The 27,484-nt window shown below is 43.9% G+C and overlaps 1 protein-coding gene across 1 annotated transcript; it reads right to left on the bottom strand.

Moving 5' to 3' along the window:
* Window positions 1-15,127: 15,127 nt before the first annotated feature.
* Window positions 15,128-19,939, bottom strand: WNT8A (Wnt family member 8A; the record flags this gene model as incomplete). The annotated part of the gene is made up of 6 exons (XM_081091099.1): window positions 19,732-19,939; window positions 19,606-19,639; window positions 19,249-19,387; window positions 17,255-17,380; window positions 16,981-17,123; window positions 15,128-15,673 (listed from the first exon to the last, which is right to left on the bottom strand). The coding sequence occupies exons 1-6, from the start codon at window positions 19,797-19,799 to the stop codon at window positions 15,128-15,130; spliced, it is 1,056 nt and encodes a 351-aa protein (XP_080947225.1). The 5' UTR covers window positions 19,800-19,939.
* Between the last annotated feature and the right edge of the window lie 7,545 nt (window positions 19,940-27,484).

The raw sequence follows: 27,484 nt of genomic DNA, 5'->3' as shown, positions 1-27,484 counted from the left end.
GGCACTTGTGGATATTAATGAGAGAGGTGTGGTGTTTCTTAAGACTTGGATCTATGCCCTCTTCCCTTTACTTCCTACTCTTAGGAAATCTCATTTACTCCCAGGGCTTCAGAAACTATCTCTATATTGGTGATTCCTCAATTTGCATCTCCATCTCAAATTTCTTCTCTAATTTGTTACCCACCTTTCCAAAACTTAATAACCAAATGCCTACTTGATATCTCCACTTGCGTGTCTCAGAAAAATTTCAAAATTAACATGTTTAAGATAGAATTCTTGATTCCCATCTTTACATTATTCCTACCCTGGTCCTCTCTCATTTTGCCTATGTCCATAAATGTCACTCAGTTAGTAAAGCTAGAAAACGAAGTCATCCCAGGTCCCCCTCCTCTCACCCACCACATACAACCATCTACAAATTTTATTGATTCCACTTCTTTTATACATACTATTCATCTGCCCTCTTCTCTCTACTTACCGCCTCTAAGCTTAGTCCAAGCCACCATCAGCTCTTGCCTGGCCGAATACAATTGCATCCTTGTCTTTAGGTCTCCACTCTTGCCTCTCTCCAGTCCATTTTCCATAAACAGCCAATATGACTCTTCTTACAAATAAATAGGATCCTGTCACCACTCTGCTTAAAATCTTTTAATTTCTTCCCATTTCTCTGCAACAAAATTCTGACTTTTTACTCTGACCGACTGGATCTTGCATAATCTGGCCCCATCTTCCTTTTCTAAATTCATCTCATGCCATCACATGCAAACCATGCTCCAGTGGCATCAGACTTTGATCATTTCCTGGAATTTTCCAAGCTCTTCTCTGGAATATGCTTTCCTGCAGCTCTTATAACTGGTTTGTTCATCCTTTGGGTATCAGCTTGAATGTCAACTTTACAGAGAGCCTTCTCTGACCACTTTTCTAAAGATGTTGCCGCCCATTATAAGAATACCATTTATTTCGTCAGGATGCTTATCTCAGTCTGTAATAATTTTTTTTAATTTGTTCATTGTATAATAACCTTCATGAGGGCAGAGACCTTTTCTATGTCATGAACTTCCTCACCCCTTGCATTAGAGCTGTCTATGCATATATATGCCTGTGCCTATTTATTGAATAGGTTCTCAATAAAGATTTATTAAATGAATGGATGGATGAAATGGGTTATAAATAGGGGGACCACATGATTATTATCAACTTTTTGGAGTGGAAGGGGGCACAATTACAATTACACTTGGGACAACAGGCATAAACTATGAAGTAATAGAAAGTGCACTGGGTTTCCAGACATATCAGAAGTCAAGGTGACTCTGATTTTGTGCCCACAACATTCCCCCGCCACACACACACACACACACACACACACACACACACACACACACACACAACATTTTTAATCAGGTGAAGCCAAGTTAAGGTGAATACCAATGAAGGGAGGAAAGAATACATGCTGTGAAGAGTAGTATAGTTGTGGGATGGGCTGACATTTTCTGTTGCCTTCGGCTTAAATGGTAATGGTGTGTTTGGGAGCCTCATATATTCTTCTCTTTCCCTTTTTCTTTTTAATATAGCACATCCGAGCCTTCTCCCATCAGGCACCTGCCTGAGTTACTGCCCAAGTGGTTGGTCCTAAAAGTAGCGTGAAGCTCTGACTGGTATGGTTCAGTGGCTAGAGTTTTGGCACACACACCGAAGAGTCACAGGTTCAATTCTCAGTCAAGGGCACATCCCTGGGTTTCAGATTTGATCCCTGGCCTGGTCAGGGTGCATGCAGGAGGCAACCAGTTTATGTGTCTCTCTCACATCGATGTTTCTCTTTCTCTCTCCCTCCCTCTCCCTGTGTCCCTCCCTCCCACTCTCTACTTAAAAAAAAAAATGGGAAAAATATCCTCTGGTGAGGACTAACCAGAGAGAGAGAGAGAGAGAGAGAGAGAGAGAGAGAGAGAGAGAAGTATGGAGCCCCCAAAGCAGAGGACCTAGAGATTGCTTGAACTTGGAATTAGGAGACCTGAGATCTATCCTCAACTTAACCTTTTAACTAGCCAAATGACCTTGGGCAAATTGTTTTTCCTCTCCTGTAAGGTGAGAAGATTGTAGATGACTTCTAAGGTCTCCTCCTTCTCTGAGATTTCATGACTTGTACACTTACACCACCTTTGGGCAAGATTGTTTGTTGTCAGGAGAGCACTAACCACCTAGCACATGCAGTGTTGTGAGAGGCTTGCAGAGGCACCAAGAGGAATAACATATCCCTACTTCCAAGGAGTAGACTTGCCAGCCCTATTATTGAGACAGAAAAATACACATGCTTAGATATAAAGGCAGCGATATTTATAGTCTATCAAACAAAAAGGCAGGCAATATCAAGGAGCAGATAGACCTCAAGGAAGAAGTGTTTGGAGTTGGAGGGGCAGTAGGTAGGGCAAAGGTATTTCAAGTAGGGAAAAGGTCTCAACTGGGATACAGAAGTTGCATGGGAAAGGTGCATGCAAGAAACTGTCATAACCTAGTCTGTCTGGAGCTGAGGAAGCAAGGGATAAACTTTGAAGAGCAAGTTAGGAGCAGTTACCTCTGGGAAGAATAGTGGGCTTGGGGAAGAATGGAATGAAGATGATTATTCACGTTTTGGTCTACTTCTAAATTGTCTGAATTTTTATGAGAATACTAGTAGCCTGGTGCATGAAATTCATGCACATTAAAAGGGAATTGATTGTCCTAACCGGTTTGGCTCAGTGGATAGAGCATCGGCCTGCGGACTCAAGGGTCCCGGGTTTGATTCCAGTCAAAGGCATGTACCTTGATTGCGGGCACATCTCCAGTGGGGAGTATGCAGGAGGCAGCTGATCGATGTTTCTCTCTCATCAATGTTTCTAATTCTCTATTCTGTCACCAATAATGGCTTCTTTTGGTTTCGGAAGTATTTTGTTCCAATAGTTGGTCTTTAAACATATTCTCTTCTCCCTGCTGTCAGGGGCCAGGGTGCAGGTGAATAGGATTGCTAGCTGGCAGGCCCCTGACAGCAAACTGGCCACCTGTCGATTCCGTGAGGAAAGGGGCTCCCTCCTCACTCCTGTCAGAGTCCAGGATGCAGGAGAATGGGGTTCCTGGCTGGCAGGCCACTGACAGCAAGCTATCCAACAGCAGATTCTGTGAGGAATGGGGCTCCCTCCTTTCTACTGTCAGGGTCTGGTTTGAAGGTCAGCCATGCCCCCTGTTGGGCCAGACCCAGAGTTCTACCACGCCATGGCTTCTACCTCAGCAACCCAGGACTGACTGCTCCTGGGCGCTCCTAGTGCTCTGAGTGTGGGTTCTTTCCTCAGGCCACATGGGAAACAGCTGGGGAGGGTGCAGCCCTTGGCAAAATGACCCAGGATTCAATGCGTCCACGCTCCAAGGGTGGGTTCCTGCCTCAAACCCCACCCTTGCTGGAAACAGCTCCAGGAAACAGCTGGGGAGGGCGCAGCCCTTGGCAAAGCAACCCAGGATTGAGTGGGTCCACACTCCTAGGGTGGGTTCCTGCCTCAAACCCTGCCCTCACCGGAAACAGCTCGGGGGAGGGTGCAGCCGTTGCCAAGACAACCCCTGCAGGACTGACTTCCTTCTGCTTGGTCGCGATTCTGATGGTCGTGATGAACACCACCCATAGTTTTTATATAAGTAGATATTCATAGAACAAAATTTGTTAATGTTTACAGTAGGGTAGTGCTACGTTTAGGATACTTAAAATGTTTGCCCAAAGAATTAGGATTTTATTCTCTAGGACATTGAAAGTTTTTGTGTGTTTTTTTAATCCTCACTCAAGGATATGTTTGTTTGTTTGTTTTAAATATTTGTATTGATTTTAGAGAAAGAGGAAGGGAGGAGGAAACATTGTAAGAGAAACATCGATCAGCTGCTTTCCATATGCACCCCAGCTTGGGATAGAACCTGCAACCTGGGTATGTGCCCTGACTGGGAATCAAACCTGTGACCTTTTGGTGCACTGGATTAAATTATTGATTTGAGAGAGAGGAAGGCAGAGAGAGAAAGAGAGAAGCATCAATGTGAAAAAGAAACATTGACACCCCTCTGCCCTACATGCCCCGACCAGGGATCGAACCCACAACCTGGGCATGTGCCCTGACTGGGAATCAAACATGCCACCTTTCAGTGTATAGGACGACACTCCAGCCAACTGAGCTACACTGGCCAGGGCAGTTTTTTTGTTTTTATTTTTAAATCAGGTCATGCTAAATGCGTGAATGTGTGTGGTATACTAGTATTAGATAAATATGGTAACACTATGTTAGGTGCAGAGTTGAGAGGCAAAATACCAGCTATTGAGTTAGTGGGAAAATCAGGTTCAAGGTACAATAGTCAGTCCAGAGTGGAGGCAAAGAGCAAAGATAATGGAGAGGAAGGTATGGAGGACAAATCAAAGAAAGATGACTAAATATGAAAAGTTCAGTAGAGGGAGGAATCAGGGATGACTTAGAAGTGAGCCTCAGTTGCTGAAAGTTTCATTAGACCACTGATGGAAACAGAGAAGTCAGAAGAGAAAATTCTGTCACTTGAGTAGAAGAGGCCAGTGAAACAGAGCTGTGGTGCTTAGAGCTTGCATGGAGATGGGGATTTAGGAGTCCTCAGAAGAGAAGTAAAATTGGAATTTTAGAGTATGTAACTTCTCCATGGGTGAGAGCGGAGAAAGAAGAGTGTTCTGACTGTCAAGTTCATACTCTTGCCCCCACACTACCTCAAGCCCCTAGCACAGGAGGACCTTGATGATTGAGGTCTCAACTGATGGGATTGAGAATCAAGATTACTTGGCTGAGTCTGGCCGGTGTGGCGCAATGGTTACATGTTAATCTATGATCCAGGAGGTCACGGTTTGATTCCAGGTCAAGGCACATGCCTGGGTTGCAGGCTTGGTTGCCAGTAGGGGGCATGCAGGAGACAGTCCATCAATGATTCTCTCTCAACGTTGATATTTCTATCTCTCTCTCCCTCTCCCTTCCTCTGAAATTAATAAAAATATATATATTTTAAAAATTTTCTTAACTAAAAGTGAGTCATGGAAGGTAGTCATGCCCCAGGCTGATATCTTCCTTAACTAAGATCAATCTTTACCTTAACTGAACCTGTCTGTTGTCTTTTTGCATCTAAGGTAACATACCTGACAACTTCCCTTTGAAATGTCACAGTATTGTCCTCCTCTAGACCCCTCAGTCCACAACCTCCACACCAGAACAAGAGGCCAAGGAATCCTTCATTGTTATCTCCTTTGTCTTCCCCAGCCCCATACCATCTCTATGTGCTATAAATGTTAATTGTTCACTATCCTATATCCACCAATGTAAAAGAAGTATTCATCTCTTCATTTCACTCTTTATCGATCTGAGAGATTTTCCCACTTTGCTTTCTCCTGCATCCCTAATCTATCAATAATTAATTTAATGTAACCTTCTTTATGCCTCCTCCTCCTTTGATTATAATGTATAAAATAAGGTGCAAAACTGCCATTTCTGGAGAATGTTCTCAATCTGTTGAGATTTTGCTTCCTGGCAAGTGTTGTCAGTTTGGCTCAAATAAACTCATAAAAATTCTTGCAGGTTTGACGTTTCTTACATTGACATTTACCTGATGACCTTGGCAGGATTCCAAAGAAGCCCACCTAGGACCACCTTGTAAGACCTGGACTTGCTAGGTGCCTGCAGGGGCCCATTGTGCCCCACTGGCTCCTCGTTTTGCACCAGTGAACTTGGGTAGGTTTTGCTTGGAATCCTGAATCTCCCTGTTTCAAAGTAAGAAGCCCTGATTTTATGTGAGCTATTTATTTAAAAATCCTCGAGGTGGAATTAAAGGTGCATTAAGGACTGAGAAAACCCAGGCTAAGGTAGGGCAGGAGGAAAAATGGGTAACTGGTTTTTCATTCTGGCTTTTCAATTGGAATTACTTTCTGAGAGCCTGAACAAAGAAACCAGCTTAGAGGGTTCCTGGGTTTGACTGGATGTTATTACAACTGGATTCCAAATTTTTATTAATGGCCCCTTCCTTCCTTCTTTCCTTTTTTCCTTTTCCTTCCTTCCTTCCTTCCTTCCTTCCTTCCTTCCTTCCTTCCTTCCTTCCTTCCTTCCTTCCTTCTTCTTGCTCTTTTGCTTCCTTGCTTTATTTATTTTTTAAAAATCTTTACTGTTGCCCTAACCAGTTTGGCGCAGTGGGTAGAGCATCGGCCTATGGACTGAAGGGTCTCAGGTTCGATTCTGGTCAAGGGCATGTACCTTGGTTGCGGGTACATCCCCAGTATGGTGTGTGCAGGAGGCAGCTGGTCGATGTTTCTCTCTCATTGATGTTTCTAACTCTCTATCCCTCTCCCTTCCTCTCTGTAAAACCATCAATAAAATATATTAAATATAAAAAATAACAAATCTTTACTGTTGAGAGTATTACAGATACCCCCTCCATTTCACCTATCAACCCCTCCACCCAGTTTCCACCCTACCCCAGGTTTTTACCACTCTATTGTCTGTGTCCATAGGTAATGCATATATGCATATAAGATCTTTAGTTAATCTCTTCCCATCCCCTGACCCCCCTTCTCTCTGAGATTCATCAGTCTATTCCATGTTTCCATGCCTCTGGTTCTATTTTATTCATCAGTTTATTTTGTTTATTAGATTCTTGTTCATTTATTTTGATTTTTAGATTCAATTGTTGATAGATATGTATTTATTGACATTTTATTGTTCTTATGCTTTATCTCTTCTTCTTTTTAAATATATTTTTATTGATTTCAGAGAGGAAGGGGGAGAGAGAGAGAGAGAGAGAGAGAGAGGGAGAGAGAGAGAGAGACATCAGTGATAAGAGAGAATCATTGATTGGCTGCCTTCTGCACGCCCTCTACTGGGGATTGAGCCCACAATTTGGCATATGCCCTGACCTGGAATCAAACTGCGACCTCTTGGTTCATAGGTTGACGCTAAACCACTGAGCCACACTGGCCAGGCTCTTCTTCTTAAAGAACACCCTTCAACATTTCATGTAATACTGGTTTGCTCTTTATCTGATCTTCAATTCTAAATTATAGATTTGCTGGGTAGAGTAATCTTGGTTGTAAATTCTTTTTTTTTTTTAATTAAATCTTCATTGTTCAGATTATTACATTTGTTCCTCTTTTTCCCCCCCATAACTCCCCTCCTCCCAGTTCCCACCCCACTCTCCGCCCTCACTCCCCACCCCCTGTCCTCATCCATAGGTGCATGATTTTTGTCCAGTCTCTTCCCGCATCTCCCACACCCCTTTCCCCCCCAAGAATAGTCAGTCCATTCCCTTTCTATGTCCCTGATTCTATTATGATCACCAGATTATTTATTCACTTGATTCTTAGATTCACTTGTTGATAGATGCATATTTGTTGTTCATAATTTGTATCTTTACCTTTTTCTTCTTCTTCCTCTTCTTAAAGGATACCTTTCAGCATTTCATATAATCCTGGTTTGGTGGTGATGAACTCCTTTAGCTTTTCCTTATCTGTGAAGCACTTTATCTGACCTTCAATTCTGAATGATAGCTTTGCTGGATAAAGTAATCTTGGTTGTAGGTTCTTGGCATTCATCACTTTGAATATTTCTTGCCACTCTCTTCTGGCCTGCAAAGTTTCTGTTGAGAAATCAGCTGACAGTCGTATCGGTATTCCCTTGTAGGTAACTGAGTTTTTTTCTCTTGCTGCTTTTAGGATTCTCTCTTTGTCTTTTGCTCTTGGCATTTTAATGATGATGTGTCTTGGTGTGGTCCTCTTTGGATTCCTTTTGTTTGGGGTTCTCTGCGCTTCCTGGACTTGTAAGTCTATTTCTTTCACCAGGTGGGGGAAGTTTTCTGTCATTATTTCTTCAAATAGGTTTTCAATATCTTGGTCTCTCTCATCTTCTGGCACCCCCATAATTCTGATGTTGGTACGTTTGAAGCTGTCCCAGAGGCTCCTTACACTACCTTTGTATTTTCTGATCCTTTTTTCATTTTGCTCTTCCAGTTGGGTGTTTTTTGCTTCTTCACGTTTCGAATTTTTGACTGGATTCTTGCGCTCCTCTGGTCTGCTGTTGGGTGTCTGTATAATATTCTTTATTTCAGTCAGTGTATGCTTAGTTTCTAGTTGGTTCTTTATCACAACATCGAGGGTCTCATTAGATTTCTTGAGGATCTCACTACATTTATCGGCGGTCTCACCAGTCTTTTCGAGGGCCTTACTAAGTTTATCGGCAGCTTCTAGACAGTTCTTGAGAGACCTTAAAAGTGTGGTTTTGAGCTCTATATCTTCCATTTCTGACATTTGCGTCCTGTTTCTTTGTCACCGCATTTTTGTATCTTTTCTTGGTGCACCCCCTAGTGGTCTTTGTGTGCAGTCTTGTTGTAGTTAAGCCTTGATTGTCGGCAATACCAGGGGTGATTTGACCTCCAGGCTAACTGGCTATGAGAGTCGTAAATTCTTATTATTCATCACTTTCAATGTTTCTTGCCACTCCTTTCTGGCCTGCAAAGTTTCTGTTGAGAAATCAGCTGAGAGCCTTATGGGTACTCCCTTGTAGGTAACTAACTGCTTTTCTCTTGCTGCTTTTAAGATTCTCTCTTTGTCTTTAAACTTTGGCATTTTAATTATGATGTGTCTTAGTGTGGTCCTCTTGTTTGGGGCTCTCTGTGCTTCCTGGACTTGTATGTCTATTTCTTTCACCAGGTAGGGGAAGTTTTCTGTCATTATTTCTTCAAATAGGCTTTCAATATCGAGCTCGCTCTCTCTTCTTTTCCTGGCACCCTGATAATGGGAACGTTGGTACACTTGAAGTTGTCCCCGAGGCTCCTTACACTATCTTCACATTTTTGGATTCTTTTTTCTATTTGCTCTTCTGATTGGGTGTCTTTTGCTTCCTGTTCAAGTAGAGTATATGGGGCGTTATCCAAGACGTCTCTTGAGATAAACTTAACCGTGCAGGTGTTCGGACATTAAGTAGTTGCTAGTGAAGAGACTACTCTAAACAAGCAGGACCGAGGGTAGTATTATCATCTGACCTTATATTAATATAGTTAAGACTGCCAGAGGAATTACACCACACAAAAATATGCAGTTGTAAATAACACAGCATACTTTATTACTCACAAGTTTCCTGGTGCCGTGGGCTCACACTTAACGGGGTTCCCGGGGAAGAGTGGCATCCTCTGCTGGCAGTGGCGGATCCATCTTTGGGTGGCTGGCCGTCTGGTTGGGTCAGCGGGAGGAGGGCGACTGAAGTCTCACGATTGGAGGTTCAGCCGTTCTTCTGCTGTCCGGCGTGGAGCAAGGCAGAGTGGAGCTTGGACCAAGAGGATGATCGATGACTGAAGTCGGGGACCCATTTTTAAGCCTGTTCTGACCCACAGCAGTTCAGGTGGCTATCAGTAACATATGTCATCACACAAGTGTTAATCAGAGTACAAGCTGGTTATCAATCACAGTGTCACTCAAAAGGTATCTATCAGGTTTACATACGTCATTCCTAAGGGTAACATTCAGCTATAATCTTATCTATATGGTGCAGCCAGGGCTTGGCCAGAGTGGTCATTCCCTGTGCTCTTTAATATTTCACACAAGTATTTCACACAAAAAATAATTTTTCTACATTTCCTATAACACTAATTATTTTCTATTGCTATAACAAACATTGTAACACTCTTTTTTTTTAAAATATATTTTATTGATTTTTTTACAGAGAGGAGGGGAGATAGTTAGAAACATCGATGAGAGAGAAACACCGATCAGCTGCCTCCTGCACATCTCCCACTGGGGATATGCCCGCAACCCAAGTACATGCCCTTGACCGGAATCGAACCCGGGACCCCTCAGTCCACAGGCCGACGCTCTATCCACTGAGCCAAACCGGTTTTGGCATTGTAACACTCTTTACTTATTTCCTATCATTATCACGATGACACTTCCTCATATTCCAAGTCATTGGTTTGATTCTCAGAATCCTCTACTCTACTGTTGAATCACTGTAAATTATTGTTATTATTATTTTATTGATTTCAGAGAGAAAGGGAGAGGGAGAGAGAGAAACAGAAACATCAATGTTGAGAGAGAATCATCGATCGGCTGCCTCCTGCATGCTCCCCACTGGGAGTCGAGCCTGAAACCCAGGCATGTGCCCTTGACTGGAATCAAACCCGGGACCCTTTAGTCCACAGGCCAATGCTTTATCCACTGAGCCAAACCAGCTATGGCTATGTGTGTACAGTCTTGTTGTAGTTGAGTTTTGATTGCTGTTGGTGTCACTGGGAGGAGTTGACATCTAGGCCAATTGGCTGTGAGGACCAGCTAGGACTACAGTGGAAGAGCTGCTGTGCAGGAGACACCCCTATGGAGTAGGACTTGCTTCAGTGGAAGGCCTGCATGACCGCCTTACAAACTCAGATCAAAAGTATCCAAATAGAATGGTCTGAAATTAAAACTTCTTAACTAAAAACAAGTCATGGCAGGTATTCATATCCTAGGTTGGTATCTTCCTTGATAAAGGTCAATCTTTATCTTAATTGAGCCTGTCTGTTGTCTTTTTGCATCTAAGGTAACATATTTGATAACATACCTTTGAAATGTTAAGAGTATTGTCCTCCTCTAGATCCCTCAGGGCACAATCTCTACATCTATCAATAATGAATTTCACTTTCACGTAACCCTTCTTATGCCTCCTCCTTTTATTGTAATGTATAAAATAAGGCACAAAATTGCCATTCTCTAAAGCATTTTCTCAATCCATTGAGATTTTGCTTCCTGGCAGTTGTCATCAAATTGGCTCAAATAAACTCATAAAAATTCTTACAGGTTAGACATGAACTTGGACAAGGTAGAAATGTAAGTGGGGACTGATAGGGCAATCAAAGTTCTGTGACAGCCAAGAATAGGTAGATTTTTCAGATACTTGAGGGCAAAGACATGATGGCAGTTGAGGTTTGAGAAGGGTACACACCCCACTTGACTCCTCATAGAAACCCAAAGTAGGTGCATTTGAAGACAGTCTAAGAAAAAGAGTATGAAAGAGAACTAGTGGAAAACTGGAGTAATTAGGGTTATTTGGCTTGGAGAGAAGGAGTGTTTGAAGACCTGACTCTATGAAAGTTCCTAGAAGATTTGGTAAGCTTACAATATAGCAGTGCTGATTCAGGTTAGACATGCAGCAAATGTCCTAATAAGCACTTCCAAGTCAGGAAGAAATGGCTTCCCTCTCCCTAACTGTCTTTCAGAACAGTGTACAATGTGCTTCTCTTCCTTCAGCTTTGAATTAAGAACTCTTAAGAAGCAGGTGGTTGAATCAGGTGATCTGGTATAAACTGCAGGAAGTTCTTGGTGAAGAAATGAGAAGGGATCTTCTCAGGATCACCGAGTTCCATCTAGGTCTGCACAGGTACAGGTCTACCTGTACCTGGTGCACCACCAGGACTTTCCCTTACCCACATCCCACCCATCTCTTACCCACATCCCTACTTTCATTACCTAAAGTATAGTCTGAAGCTTTCTACAGCCCTGGCCTAATTTCTTTAATGCTTCCCATTGATCATAATACATCCCTTTTCTGATGAAAACATCAGCCTGACAGGGTGAGTAGAGCACCAGCCACGGAGAGTGTTCAGGGCTAAACCCAGCTTTCCTCCTATGGTAGAGAATGCCTCAGAATTAGGTGGTGTAGAGTCCTACCCAAACATCTTTAACTTCCTCTGGAATTCTTTGCTCTGGTCCTTGCTTTCATTTCATTTTCTTGCAACCCAAACATCTTTATTTTGGTTCTAAGTCACTATCTTTTGTGATCAAGGATTATAAGTAGTTTGTGATCTGGGGCTAGGAATTTGTCTTTCTCTGGATCCTGTTTTTTCTTCCTTTATCCTCTAAAACAAACACCCCTCCTTTGATATTCCTTTTGAAACTTTGACCTCTAATATGGACCATAATAGTTAGCCTTTTTCATTGAGTACTCCCTGAGAACCAGGATCCTGCCCTCCCAAGTCAGCAGGAGTTAGGCTATTGGCTTTATCATTCTAAGGAAGGCCTTTGCATGTCAAAAGTTAGGTTTCTTCATTCTGGAGAAGGGCTGAGAAATGTGACTCTCCTATTTGCAGAAGAGGGAGAAAGAGGACACCTTTCACTGCATATGAATAGTAGTCACTCTACAAAGCTGTCAAGACAGTTAAGATTATCTGGGCTCCCAGAGTGTAAGTGGTGGTGTACAAGTGGTGATTTATCAGCCAGCCTCAGTGTTGGTAGCAGGTCTGAATTCAAATCCATCTCCTTGTGTTTAATTTTAGCTTGGGTGCTTAACTTCTCTGAGCCTGTTTCCTCAGTAGTAAGAGGGGAATAATTGTAACCTTTTAATTGGATAGTGTTGAGGACTAAAGGAGATAATATATTTTAAGCATGTGACATTTAGTAGGTGTTCAGTTACTTCCTTTCCACCCTTACCTGTATGATAACTCACCAGCAAGCTCTAAGGAGATTGCAAGAGACCAGAGGGAACTCTAGGTAAAGGCCTCAGGATTTTCTTAGGAGTCCTTAATTCTACCCACAGCAAAAGTCAGATGAAGGAAGAGGAGGAAGAGGAGGGGGGAAACCTTTGTAGGGGCCTGACAAGCATAAGCATATTTCCCTTTTTAATCTAGACTGAGAAAATACAGGCTTCTGTTCTCCAGATGATGAAACACAGCACCTGGATTTACTGAAATATGGGAGTAGGCTCAGGAACAGGTTTCCCTCAATGAGTTGATTCCTTTTTCAGCAAGTTTTCAAATCCACCACCAGATTGTGGCCAGTCTTCCTGTGTTGGGTCCTGAACCTATTGAACATGGGAGTTTTAATGTTTTGTCACCTTAATGATAGCCAGCTTGTTAAGGACGAGCCAAAAGGGAAGAGGTGTAGGGTAGTAACGAATGAATCTGAATGACACTGTAATGCCTTGGAATGAATCCCTGACAGGAAGGTGATGGATGTAGAGAAATTCAAATTCCTTTAGTTTCTGGCCCAGAATCCATGTGGGAAGATTGGTTGATGTGATTGATTGCCAGGAGGGTAAGATGAATGAGGATGGAAGAGGCTTGGAAGAAGTAGGACTAAGAGCTTTTTGGGGAAGTTGACAAACTTTTCACAGAATTCCCAATTACTCTGGGTTTCATTAGTGAAAACCTCAGATATAAACCCACAAAAAATATAAGGCATGTTCTTCTTGAGTGACAATTTGGACAGGGCAGCAGGGGATGGTTTTTTTAAAAAAAAACCCTCTAAGGAATGTCAGCAAGGCCCCAGGGAAAATGTCAAAGCCTCTGGTACTTGGGTTCTTTGGATGGAGATTGAGTTAGGAATAAAGGGAGAAAGTCCACATTGTTCATTTCCCTAACACAGCATCACAACTCAGGTTTCATGGTGGGTTCTTTGGCATCTATGTTTACTGAGGTTTAACCTCAAGACCAGATAATTTTATGTTTTTGGTTTTCTTTTTCTCCGAGTCACAGGAAAATAATCTTTTGGTTGCCTATTTATTCACCACAATTTTGTGCTTAGTATCTCTTCCATTCCCTCTTCTACTAACTCTACACACACACACACACACACACACACACACTCTTCCTTTTTGTCGCTAACTGTAGTGTTTTTTACCTTCCTTAGAAGAAGGGAGGTAGAGGAAATGTTTCTGTTTTTTTGACATAGGCTAAATTGACTCTGGTCTCTGGCATCTGTGATAGTTTTAAAAGCACTGGAGTGGACTCTCAAAGCACCTGCTCATGGTGTCTACTGAGATGCCAAGTTCCTTAATGAACATTTCACCTTCCTTTTCATTAAAAAAAAAATTATTTCCTGTTGGCATTTAAAAATAACTTAGGCTTGGCCTTTGCTGAGAGGGGAGACCCCCAGGATGGAGATGCTCAGATTTAGATCAGTGGCTTAGCTCCTAAGGCTCTTTTTGGGAAACTACTCCTCCCCCAAAGATTGCCAGTGGAAGATGTAGAAATGCAAATGAGGAAGGTAGAATCCACAACTTTCCTAGTCTCTTGCCCTGGGGCCCAGGTCCTTGGTGTACAGACACCCCAGGAAGCCAAAGTTAAGAGAGTAAACACACTTTGAATATGGTTCAAGTTCAAAGGGCTTCTTTGTTCCTCAAGTTGCTTAAATTGCATTAAAATAACACCTCTTTTCTGGGAATCTGGATTGGCCAGTTTCTCAGTCTCAATTTTATTATTTGTCAAACACTGTTGTCAAGGTGATTGGATGGTTCTGGTTTTTCACTTAGTTTTGTGCATAACTGGAATACATCATTCCCTTTCTGATCCTAAGTTTTCCAAAGAGAGAAATAAAAGGTCTCAGCTGGATATATATTCTAGAAGCATTTATTGGAAAATAAAGTTGAGTTCACATTCTGGGAGTAAAACAAAATAGAGTTGTTTTACAGCTCTTTGGGGGGTGGGGGGGGATTTCTCTTGGGGGTTGAGGGTTGTATAGATAAGTTGTAGTCACCTGTCCACTTACTGGGACCATTACTTCTCCATGGTCCAAAGGTGGTTTCTGAGCTGGAAAAGTCCTCAGGTCATGTTGGATCCTGGTTCCCCAGGATTGGGTGGGAAGAATTTTTCAAAAGTGCATACTCAGGTGAAAAACACAACTACAAGCCTCCCACGAGGCAGGTATGTGGTCTCTGCTGCATTCATCTGCATAAACTTGTAGCTGGTCTTTTTGGAGCTAGTCAGAGTAGGGGAAGGTTGCTCCTTCAGGAGCCTGGACAGAACTCTGTCACTTTCTGCTTCCATTCCCTCTGATTCTCAGCGGCACAGCTAGGTTGAACGTGTTCTGAAACTTACAGGGAAACATTACTTTGAAGGTCCCTCTGGATATGGATCCCAAACCAAATAACCTCCAAAAGTACAGGTACAAAAACCAGGAAGTAACTTGTGGGAAGATACAATTAGGAGGCCCAGGCTCCAATTTCATACTCTGTTAAGAGTATGCTGTGTAATCTTGAGCCTCAATTTTCCCATGTATTGCAGATATCAAGACCAACCCTGTGATTTTCCAGTATACTCTGTCCAAGGGAGAAGCTGTGTCCCCCTCCATTGTCATTCAACTGGACAAGTAAGTTTGTGTGGAGTGTTATCATGTGCTGCCCTTGCCTCGAGACCAAGCACTGCCTAGGGAGCGGGTGCAATAGTACTTGTTCACCACATGCTTACACTGGTCACACTTGACTATACAGCACCACTGGAATTTGCAGTTACAGCTGCTGATGGCCTCAGTTCTCCTCCCTTCCACCTGCAGGCCACACTCAGTGCACAGGCGCCTGCAGCTGTGTCGATCCCACCTGGATGTGTTGTGGCTGTTCTGCAAACATTCCCGACCCTCTGTGCCCAAGATGCCCAGGCTGGAATTGTGGATACAGTAATTTGGTGATTCTTCTAAAAAGATCAGTTCAGCCTCTGCACTGGGAAGGAAGGCTTCTCTGGGTGTCCAGTGGCCCTCGGCACTGTTCCCAGCTCTTAGCTGCCGCTTATCCATCTCAATTTTCAGTGCTTGATCATACTTGGCCTTTAGGAAGTCTCCTATCTCCCGTAAGTCAGCCAGCTGCATCCAGCATGTCTGGATGCTGCAGCTCCCTGAGATGCCATGGCATTTGCAGGTCCTTTTCATGGTGGCTCTTACGGCCTTCACAGAAAGACAGAGAAAGATAGTACAAGTGAGAGAATTGCTCTGGATAGGAAAGACCAAATTTTAGAGGATCCTTGGAATTACTTGGGGGAGCCCATGAAAAATATTTTTTCCTGGGTCCTACTTCAGATCTTATCAATTAGAATGTTCATAGATTTAAGGGCCCTGGTATTGGTGAATTTAAAGCTCCACTGGGTGATTCTTAAAGAAAGCCAGGCAAATGTTGAATAGATTATTGGAGTCAGGAAACCGAGACTCCAGGCCCAAACTTCATCACTTGAGCTTGTTGCTTTATCTGCCCAATTGGAATAAGAATGATCCAGAAAGTACTTTGTAAATTATAAAAGAAAATATGATCATTAGCACTGATATTGTTTTGAATCTGGGGGCTAGAGTATTTGTGGGGTCTGGATTTGTGCTCTGAGACCTCTCGCAGAGGGAGGGAAGCTCCTGGAGTTTGAACCCCTACCCCAAAGCAATTACCCACATCTGTAATTGCTCTGAAGACCTCTTCCCCTTGCCCTGGGCAACCAAGACATCTAGATATAGGTTCAAAGGGAAATTTCTATGCTCTTAGCTCTAAATCCAACTTGCTTCCAGATCTGAGTTCAGAATACCTAGCAGGGGTGGGAACTTCCGGCCCACGGGCTGCATAAGGTCCGAGAAATCATTTGGTCTAGCCCTGCCAAGGCATTAGAGTTGAGTTAATTAAATGTTTGACCAAATATAGCAGGCTAATTTTAAAAAAATAATTAAAAAATAATATTTTATTGATTTCAGAGACGAAGAGAGAGAGGGAAACATCAATAATGAATGATTGGCTGCCTCCTGCATGCTTCACACTGGGGATAGAGCCCACAACCTGGACATGTGCCCTGACTGGGAATCAAACCGTGATCTCCTAGTTTATAGGTCAATGCTCAACCACTGAGACACACCAGCTGGGCAAAAGGGTTAAAAATTTTAAAGTTACGGAAGCAAGGCCTTGATTCTGGGCTCTCAGAAACCTGCCTGTGGAGGAGCCAGAGCACCAGGTTTAGTGATAGGAGGACTAGACACCAGACCTGAGTTCATTGTCTGCCTATGATGCTTATTAGTTGTATTGCCTTGACTAAGCCACTTGGAATGGCCTTAACTGGCTTTTTCATCCAGAGAATGGGGGTAACCATCTCAGTCCTGGCTGGGTGGTGTGAGGCTGAAACATGGATATGAGATAGCTCTTGGTAAGTTGTGAAAGGCTGTACAGATATGAAGCTGTTGCCAATACTGGGCCTGATGGCTGACTGGCCAACTCCCATACCCACCAGCCTGCCTGCCCTGTTGTTGTGAAGATTCATCAGGGCTCTGGCATCCTTTCCCTTCTCCAGGCTGTCCACAAAGAGTTTGGAAATCCTTTCCCCAAATTCCACATTGTCGCTGCAGCCTCCCCAGATCCAGCCATGGCCTCCTATACATATGAAAAGAATAAGTTCTGTGTACAGTTCCCTATGAAGTCCCAGGAGAAGAGTCATGGTCATCTTGGCTGACACGCAGCTCTGCACTCCTCATCCCTCCCTCCCATTAGAGAGCCCAACATACCTGTTTTTCCATTTTTTGACTCATCACAGCCACAGCTTTCAAAGTCGCCCATGCTACAGTTCTTGGTGATGGTGTGCATGACTCCCGCAGAGCTGATAGCATGAATGAATGAAGTCTCCCTGGTGGCTTTGGAGAGAGAAAGGGGACTCGAAACGTGGACTCTGATGACCTAAAACAGAGGCTTTGGAAAAGCAATGCTGTTCCTCTCCCTTGTCTCCTGCCCCTTTGAATTTAAGAGGATGCTCTTCTACTTGAGAGAACAGTACGTATCTTGTTACTTCATTCAGGCAGGAATGAGTATCCCCACGCTCTAGAAGTAAAACCCAGAGACAAAAGAGTGATGGGACCAAGGCCACTTTCCTCACCAGCTGTGGTGTTGAGAGCAGGACTCTTCTCTCCAGAAGTCCAGCCTAGGCCTCTGGTCATTACCCACTGCTTTTGGGCCTCTGGCATTGAGGACTCATGCCCTGAGGCTGTCTTAGGAAACAGAGGACCTTTTCTTCCTTCTGACATACAACTAGAGCCCTGTAATAATCATAATGATCATGGCTACCACTTACTGAGCTTGTATCTTTTTTTTTTTTTTTTTTTTTTTTAATTCTCACCAGAGGATATTTTTCCATTGATTTTTATTTTTTTTAAAATATATTTTTTTAAAATATATTTTTTATTGATTTCAGAGAGGAAGGAAGAGGGGAGAGATAAACATCCATGAGGAGAATCATGGATCCTCTGCCTCCTGCACGCCCCCTACTGGGGATCGAGCCCACAACCTGGGCATGTGCCCGTCACTGGAATCGAACCTGGGACCTTTCAGTTCGCAGGCCGACACTCTATCCACTGAGCCACACCAGCTAGGGCTCCGTTGCTTTTTAGAGAGAGTGGAAGAGAGAGGGAAAGACAGAGAAATATTGATATGAGAGAAACACATCAACTGGTTGCTTCCTGCACATGACCCAAACAGGGCCCAGGCCAGGAAGGATCCTGCAACCGAGGTATGTGCCCTTGACTGGAGTCAAACCAGAACCCTTCAGTCTGCAGACCGACGCTCTATCCACTGATCCAAACTAGCTAGGGCATGAGCTTGTATCTTCTTCTTTAAAAAAAAAAAAAATATATATATATATATATCTTATTGATTTTTTACAGAGAGGAAGGGAAAGGGATAGAGAGTTAGAAACATCAATGAGAGAGAAACATTGATTAGCTGCCTCCTGCACACCCCCTACCGGGGATGTGCCCACAACCAAGGTACATGCCCTTGACCTGAATTGAACCTGAGAACCTTCAGTCTGCAGGCTGACGCTCTATCCACTGAGCCAAACCTGTTAGGACAATGAGCTTGTATCTTAACTCTTTATAAACATTGTCCCATTTCATTTCCATGCACTCCCCATTCTTTCTGTATACCCCACAGGGAGATATTTCTTTTTGTCTTCATCTTCTTTACTCCTTCCCCCAACTCTTCTCTGGCAACTCTTTATTGTTTCTATGCAAACTACTACACAGTTACAAATAGCTGCACAGATGCACACACAGGTGTACACACATACCCCACCTGAGGCACAGCTCAATGTGATCTCTCAGCTCCTATGCTGTTGGGATTTTATGGCAGCTGGGCAGATGAGATATTCCCTCACAAACGCAGAGCCTTTTCCCCATTTTTATTTCGTTCAAATCAGTGCAAGATAAGTGAGTTCAAACACACAAATATAGGCATGCATTTTTTAAAAACAGAGTAATTATTACATTTGTATAGAAACACCTCATTCAATCCTTACAATGCTCCTGGTGGGCTGGTCTTATGATAAAATAACAGAACTGGGGCTGAGAGAGGGGAAGTAACTTAGTCAAGTCACACAGCCAGGAAGTGGCAGGTCAGCAGATCACTGATAACTTTTTCATATCACTATGCACATATATGCTACACATGCACACATACTGCAAGCCCACCTCCATGCACATATCCCCCCTGTACAAGTGCACAAACTTACCACCTCTCAGCCTGTTGTGAGTAGAGAGCTGGAGAGCATTTTCAGGGCAGTTCCAGCGTTCCCAAGCAAATTGGAACTTACACTCTTCAATGCCACTCTGGGCACCCAGCGCCACACTGGTAGTGTAGGTCAGATAGGCCTTGCAAAGGGAAAAGGGCTATGAGCTTCGGGCCCAGCTCAGATCAGGTCATCTGGGGAGCAGGCAGAACTCAAATGGGTTAGCTCTCTATGAAGGAACAATCATGGGTTCTTCTGGGTGAGGGATTCTGGTACTATCTCCCTCCCCTCTTTTCCTTCCCCCAAAGAGATCCCTTAGGAAGCTGAATGGGTAAAAACAGAAGCCAGAGAGCATCCTACCTTGGGACCTGTTATCAGGAAATTGTTCACTGACCTACCAAAGAGAGAAAAAGTGAGGCATTGGTGAACAGGGCTGAGATAATGGGGCTACCTTGGCAGGGAGTGAGGGTGGGGGAAAGGACTTACCAGGCAGAGGCACTGAAAGTGGCATAGCATATGCCCACAGCCACCCTGAGCATGAACAGGACTCCCATGGCCCTGCCCTCCCCGAGAGGACTAAATTCAGCCCAGGGACAAGTCCAGAGAAAAAGTGAGGAGAGGGCAGGGTCTTCCTCAGTATATATGTTGGGAAATTCTGAATGGCCAAGGGGGAAAAATCAACAGCCCTTTTCATTTGTCCCTCACTGGCAGGGCTGCAGGAGCCACTGGCCCAATGGGGGACCAGGGAGGAGGGACTGAGGCCAAAGCCTCAAGGAAAGCCCCGCCCTACCTCACCCCACCCCGCCCCTCCAGCCCTTCTTCCCTCTCCTCCAGCCCTTCTTCCCTCCCAGGTTGACAGGGGGTCTGAGGTCTTTCCATACTCTGGAAATATCTTCCCTCTATAAATGAGACTTATGTCTCTTCCTCCTTGAGGACTCATTTCTCAGACTCTTATAGCATGGAGCAGGCAGGGTTCCTAACCCTGAAGGTAGGTCACCTGTCCCTTGGAGCTTCAGTGCCTTATCTGTCAAAGAGACCCCACCCCTTACCCTGCCTTGCTCCCTAAGGTGTTAATAATTATGTAGTTACCCAAGTAAGGGGTACACTATTCCCCCTTCCTCCCTTGTTGACTATGAAGTCATGGAATTGTGGGACCAGGACGCAGAAACACTGCAGAGTTCACCTCTATAGCAGTTCCTTCTAGCACATTCTACCAAAGTAAGCTCTAGTGAATTTCTTTCATTCCTAATATGTCTATCATTTTGTATTTGAGGGTTAGATCTCCAATTTGTTAGCTGTTTGTATACGTGGGAATCAACCTTTGGACCACCCAGGGCTGTATTTGAAAAGATTGATGGCTTTCTTTCTGATACCACTTTGTTTCAAGGACATCAGCCCCTTAGGCAGGAATCTGTCTTTTAGATTTGCTTAGTAGTCTTAGTGCTTAAGAAGATGTCTGGATGAATGAAAAATGGGTCTTATGCTTCTTTGTTCCCCATAGCACCTGGCATTCAGTTGGTATTCTATAAAAATATTCCTTTATTTTCTAGAAAGCAGAGGGGAAATTAGTGTGCTTTTTGTGTGCAAACTTTGTGCTTGCTCCTGTGCAGATTCTCTAAAGATATAAAATGTTTTTTTAAAGGAATTTAAAATATTAAGGGAAGGCCTCTGCTCTAGGTATTGGGAGCCATAGACTTTGGCCACTAATCTGTTATGTGACTTTGGGCAAGCTGTTAACTACTGTGTGGATTCAGTTTTGTCATCTATAAAATGAGAGAGTAGGGAAAATGTTGAATGTTGAATGAACTCTAAAGATTTTCCCAGCTCTCTTGCATGCTTTAATCCTAATTTTATAATTTGCAGAATTTATTAATGCCAGAGGTGACTGTAGGCCAGACATGGGGAAATATTGTCTTCCCTAACTGTCAGCATGAGAATCACCTTAGTTAACTTTGAATCCTTCAGTTGGCCATCAAGATAGACCTGTAAGATAGATACCTGGAGACAATCAATGCCTTCTTCAGAGTCCTCTAGGATTCTGTCTACATAAGACCTCTGTGCTGAACTGTCCAAATCCTTCATTGTGGACAGAGGGGTTTCCTGGGAGGAGAGAAGAGCCAGAGACAGGCACTCCACTCTAGAGTCTACAGATCATTTGCAACCAAACTGTGCTTCCATTTCCTTAACCCCAGCTCTACTCTCTCATTAGTAGTTTTATTAATTTACTAGAGGCCCAGTGCATGAATTTGTGTGTGTGTGTGTGTGTGTGTCCGGGGGGCGGGGGTGTCTGGCTGTCCCTCCCCGATTGGGGCGATAGGCCCAGCCCGGCCCAGGGGAGCAGACACGGGAGGTTGGCCGGCCAGCCTCACTCCCTTGTTGAACTCTGGTCAAATGTCCAGTAGAGGGGAACAATTTGAATATTATCCTTTTATTATATAGGATTTTAGTTTATTTAAATTTTGTTAAATTGATTTATAGAGAAAGAATAAGAGAAAGGGAGAGAGAGAGAAACATCAATGATGAGAGAATCATTGATTGGCTGCCTGCTGCACACGCCCTACTGGGGATCGAGTTCATAACTGGGCATGTGTCCTTGACTAGAATCGAATCCGGGACCCTTCAGTCTGAAGCTCGACACTCTATCCACTGAGCCAAACCAGATAAGGCTCATTGGTTTTTTGTTTTTTTTTGTTGTTGTTGTTTTTTTTTTTTTAAATATATTTTATTGATTTTTTACAGAGAGGAAGGGAGAGAGATAGAGAGAGTTAGAAACATCGATGGGAGAGAAACATCGATCAGCCGCCTCCTGCACACCTCCTACTGGGGATGTGCCCGCAACCCAGGTACATGCCCTTGACCGGAATCGAACCCGGGACCTTTCAGTCCGCAGGCCGACGCTCTATCCACTGAGCCAAACCGGTTTCGGCGGTTTTTAAATGATGACCCAACTCTTGGTTTCTCTTTTTCTGGAATGGAAATCTGGAATGAAGATTAGAGCAGAAGATGACAGTAGAGATAGAGTACGCCTATGACAAGACAGAATAGTGTCTCTGAACCAGTGGTGTTCTGATAAGTGTTTAACAACTAGCTTTGGTGTGACAGAAGCCATAATTGGTAGTATTTGCTGATTTTCATGGTGTATTCTCACGATGGCTGATTTCAAACTACCAATGTGGACTTAGGAAGTAATGAACAGTAGCACATCATTATGTAATATTTTTATCATATCATAGAAATAATAGATATAAGTAACCTTGAGTATAAAGTAAAATGTAAAAAATTAGAAAGTGATGAATTTTCTTTTTTTAATTCTTTATTGTTTAAAGTATTACTACATATAAATTCTTTTCCCCACATTGTTCCCACCCCCTCAACACATGCCCTTACCCCCCTACTGACTGTGTCCATGGGATATGCTTATATGCATGCATACAAGTCCTTTTGTTTATCTCACCTCCCCAAAAGTGATGAATTTTCATTACTTGTTATCTTTGTTTTTAATATAACTTATTTAATTGTAAGTTTATGCAATTAAATTTCTTCTCTTCTTTTTAAAATTGTTGGCAGTATTACAGATGTCCCCCATTTCCCGCCCTTTGCCCCCTCCACTCAGCCCACACCCCTAAAATTTAATTTTGTTTTTGTTAATCCTCAACCAAGGATATTTTTCCATTGATTTTTAGAGAGAGTGGAAGAGAAGGGGAGAGACACAGAGAGAAAAACATCGATATGGGAGAGATGCATCAATTGGTTGCCTCTTGCACGTGCCCCGATCTGAGTCGAACCTGAGACCCTTCAATCTGCTGGCTGACACTCTAACCACTCAGCAAAACTGGCTAGGGTCAATTTAATTTTTAATAATGGCTGTGTTTAAGAACCAGTTTGCAAAGTTCCTGAAAATTTATCAATCAGTTCTCTAAGTCAGGAGCCGCCTCCCAGAGCACCACTGTAGGCCAGTCATAGAACCATAGAGTGTCTCAGCTAAAGGGTTCCATTTTACAAGGAGGTAACTGAAGTCCAGGACTTACTCAGGGTTACACAGTGAGTTTGGCCCAAGAGAGCCTGGATCCTACCATTCTGCTTTCCCCAGGACTGAGGGGTTTGCTGTGGTGTAGGACTCTAGGTGCTTAAACAAGGACAGTCTTGGGCAAACTAAGATTGTTGGTCACCTGTGATGATGATGGTGTGCATCCCAGGCCAATACTTCTTTCCAAATGTGCACTTTCATTGAATTCCCCAAATCCCTGTTCCCCGACTTTTCTTTTCCAGTCTCCTTCCAGGGCTTTGAGCCTGCAGAACAATTCGGGGGTCTTTGAGGGGGGAGAGTATGGAGTGAGAGGGTGGAGAGTGGCTGGAGAATGCCAGAAAAGAGATAGGATTTCTGACTTTTTACACGACTCTGCTAATTAGATAAGGAGGGTGGGAAGCAGGAGAATGGGCCTCCTTGCATATTCTACAGAGTTGTGACACTGAACAGAGCTCAGGAATTTTCAATCTCTGCCACCCCTCCTCCCTGGAACCTTGTCTCTTCCTACCCCCTGGGGATACTTGACTCCCAGTCCAAATGCCTTAGCTTCCTGGGCTCCTGACCCTCCCTTTGGCCCTCAGTTGAGTCTTAATGACTTGCAAAGTTCCTCAGTGGTATGCCCAGAGAAGGAAGAGGGGAAACCTTGTGTCCCTTTCAGATCCAGGGTTCCTGTTGTGGGGAGAAGGCACTCCTGTGTGGAAAATGGGAACAGTTGGTGTCTGTTAAACACATGGGCCTGGAGGGCTGGGGTACATTAGAGGGGATGTCTGCAAGCCATGACTAGATTTGTTTCATGTTCAATGGTGTGTTTCCTTTATCAATCTAGAAGCTCCCTGGGGCTAGGCCTTGTCAATCCCAATTACTAGAGACTCTATCCAAGGATAGTAGCATTTTCTCCCACCAGATTGAGGTGCCAGATGGCAGAAGCTACAACTTCACCATTAGCCTAGGAAGGTTTGGAGTTGGAAGGGCTCCTCCAAAGAGAGATTTAAGTTGGCAAAAACCCCTTAATTATATCTTTTATTCTTTTACCATTCTGAACTCCCATCTCTGGACACTGGATAGTGCACAGAAATTCACAATTAATGATCCTTGATTGATCGTTGGGAAAGAAAGTATAGTAATAATTGTAGGATTTTATTAGTTTTCAGAGACATATGCATTTATTTATTCATTCTAAAAATGGTTATCTATTGAGTTCAGGCCAGTACCCAACACTTCTGGGTCTAAGATGAATTATCCTTAATTTATGTTTTTATTCTGAAGGAGTTCTCAGTCTGGTATGAGAGATAAAATTACAAATAATTTATAATACTCCAGTGAGATACAGTACTCTGGAAAGGTTAGAGGGGTGTGTGTGTGTGTGTGTGTGTGTGTGTGTGTGTGTGTGTGTGTAATGAGACAATTCCTTGGAAGAGGACTACTAATAGAGACCTGCCATCTGGTGGCAGCAAGTGGTACAAGAGGCTCTTTGTTGATGGGATGTGGGATTGAGTACAATTTCAGCCTTTGTTGAACTTCTGCCTAATGGGTAGCCAGCTCAGAGTTGGCATTGTGGTGGATATACAGTAATGCTTCTAAGATGATCTTGTCCTTGAAAAACTTGTGGGTATAAGATATAATTGAGAAACTTATCAACCAAGCAACAAATACTTGATGTGTGCTCATGAATAAATAGGCTTTTAAAAAAGTATGTGATTCATGCTTGTTACTAATGTGAGAGAAATACATCAATTGGTTGCCTCTTGTATGTACTCAAACCAGGGCTCGGGGCCAGGGAGGAGCCTGCAACCAAGGTACATGCCCTTGACTGGAATCGAACTCGAGACCCTTTGGTCTGCAAGCCAACACTCTATCCACTGAGTCAAACCAAGCTACGGCTGCATATATAATTTAAAAAAATAAAATTGTGCTGTTATTCCTCATTTTGGTTTTAAAACTTTTATACCATAAACATATTTCTGTGACACTACATATCAATATACCTGTTTTCTCTTAATTTTTATATTAAATCAAAATTAGGCATTCTCATAAGAGTTACTAATTCTATAAGGTTTGATAAGAAAAGTGTCAGGCCCTGGCTGGGCAGCTCAGGTGGTTAGAGTGCCATTCTGATACACTGAGATTATGGGTTCAATCCCCTATCAGGGTACATATAAGAATCAGCCAATGAATATAGATGGGTGGAACAGAAAATCAGTCTCTCTCCTTTCCTTTCTCTCTGTCAAATCAATAAATTAAAAGTGACAGCCCTCTTCAACTTTACACTCATTTTCCTCTTTAAGAAACAACCTTTAATTCTTTTATCTGATGCTATTAGTATTACTTCTGTATTTCTAAAAAATCGATTTGAATTGTATTTATTGATTTTTTCAATTTTAAATAGTTAGGTGTCTACTGACCCCGCCCACCCCCCCTCCCCACATGGAGGATGAGGAATTGCCTTTCTTTTTTTTCTCCCCACCCACTAAACAAAAATGTGTCTTTCTCACCCTCCCATCTCCCAATATAGTTAAATAGTAATTCATGCATGGGTGGGGTTGGGGGGGGGGGGGGCGGACGTGATTGGCCCTCTGGGTGGGCGGTGGTACACCCTTGCCAGCCAGGGATCTGGATTCATCCGCTGACGTTTGCGTCTGTTGTCAGGAGCCACCTGGTGGCCACTTTTATATCCTTTCTTCCTTGTAGAGCATCTAGGGAGGGGAAGCAGCCACAGTTCCCAAGGCCAACTTCCAGGAGGCTGCGGTGCTATCAGGCAGCACTGGTCTGTAGGTGCCTGGCCCATTCTCCAGAGATTGGACCTGCAGGACTACTGAGGGAGTGAGTGGCTGCTGCTGGGCTGGTGGGTTGCTGAGCGGCATTCCCGCTGTGGGAGCGCACTGACCACCAGGGGGCAGCTCCTGCGTTGAGCATCTGTCCCCTGGTGGTCAGTATGTGTCAGGTGCACAAAATTCATGAACAGGTAGGATTCCTAGGCCTGGCCAGTGATCAGGGCCGATTGGGGTCTTCTGGCTGCCAGCCAGGGCCTTCCTTCTGGCTGCCAACCCGGGCCTTCCTTCTCTGGCTGCGGTCTTCCTTCATTCCATGCTGCCTCCTCGAGATCAACACACGTCATACTGAGTGATCGAACTCCTGGTCTCCTGATTGAACTCCTGAGGGGACAATTTGTATATTAGCCTTTTATCTATATATCTATATATCTATATATCTATATATCTATATATCTATATATCTATATATCTGTATATCTATACTAGAGGCCTGGTGCACAAAAAATTGTGTACTTGGGGGGGTCCCTCAGGCGGCCTGTGCCCTCTCGCAGTCTGGGACCCCTTGGGGGATGACCACCTGCTGGCTTAGGCCCGCTACCCGGGGGATCGGGCCCAAGCTGGCAGTCAGACATCCCTCTGGCAGCCCAGGAGCCCTCAGGGGATGTTCACTTGCCAGCGGGGAGCAGACCTAAGCTGCAGTTGGACATCCTTAGCGCTGCTGAGGAGGCGGGAGAGGCTCCCACCACCACCGCTGTACTGGCAGCCGTCAGCCTGGCTTGTGGCTGAGCAGAGCTCCCCCTGTGGGAGTGCACTGACCACCTGGGCTCAGCTCCTGCATTGAGCATCTGCCTCCTGCTTGTCAGTGTGTGTCAGTTTGGGTCAGTTTGCATATTACTCTTTTATTATATAGGATAGAGGCCTGGTGCATGGGTGGGGGCCGGCTGGTTTGCCCTGAAGGGTGTCCCGGATCAGGGTGGGGGTCCCGCTGGGGTGCCTAACCAGCCTGAGTGAGGGGCTGATGACTGTTTGCAGGCTGGCCACAGCCCCCAGCCACCCAAGCTCTTAATGGAGGCTGGCTGGAAGCAGGTACCTGGGATTTATTTAGCTTCTATAATTGAAAATTTGTTGCCTTTAGCGGAGGCCACAGCCGGCCAACCAGGTGGGAAGCTTGGCTTCCTCCATCGCCGAGGCAACCAAGCCTCCTGCTTGCTCCAGCTCCGTGGCTGCCGGCTGCCATCTTGGTTGGGTTAATTTGCATATAGTCACTCTGATTGGCTGGTGGGCGTGGCTTGGGGCATAGCAAAGTTATGGTCAATCTGCATGTTTCTCTTTTATTAGATTAGATATCTATATATCTATATATCTATAGATATAGATATAGATAACTATATATAGATAGTAATTTTACTTAAGGCAATATTCAGTATTTACGTTATGATCA

Source organism: Myotis nattereri, assembly GCF_964212035.1.
Source record: "Myotis nattereri genome assembly, chromosome: 5".
Classification (NCBI taxonomy): Eukaryota; Metazoa; Chordata; class Mammalia; order Chiroptera; family Vespertilionidae; genus Myotis; species Myotis nattereri.
The sequence above is the reverse complement of the archived record's forward strand: the minus strand, read 5'-3'. Positions and strand labels throughout refer to the sequence as shown.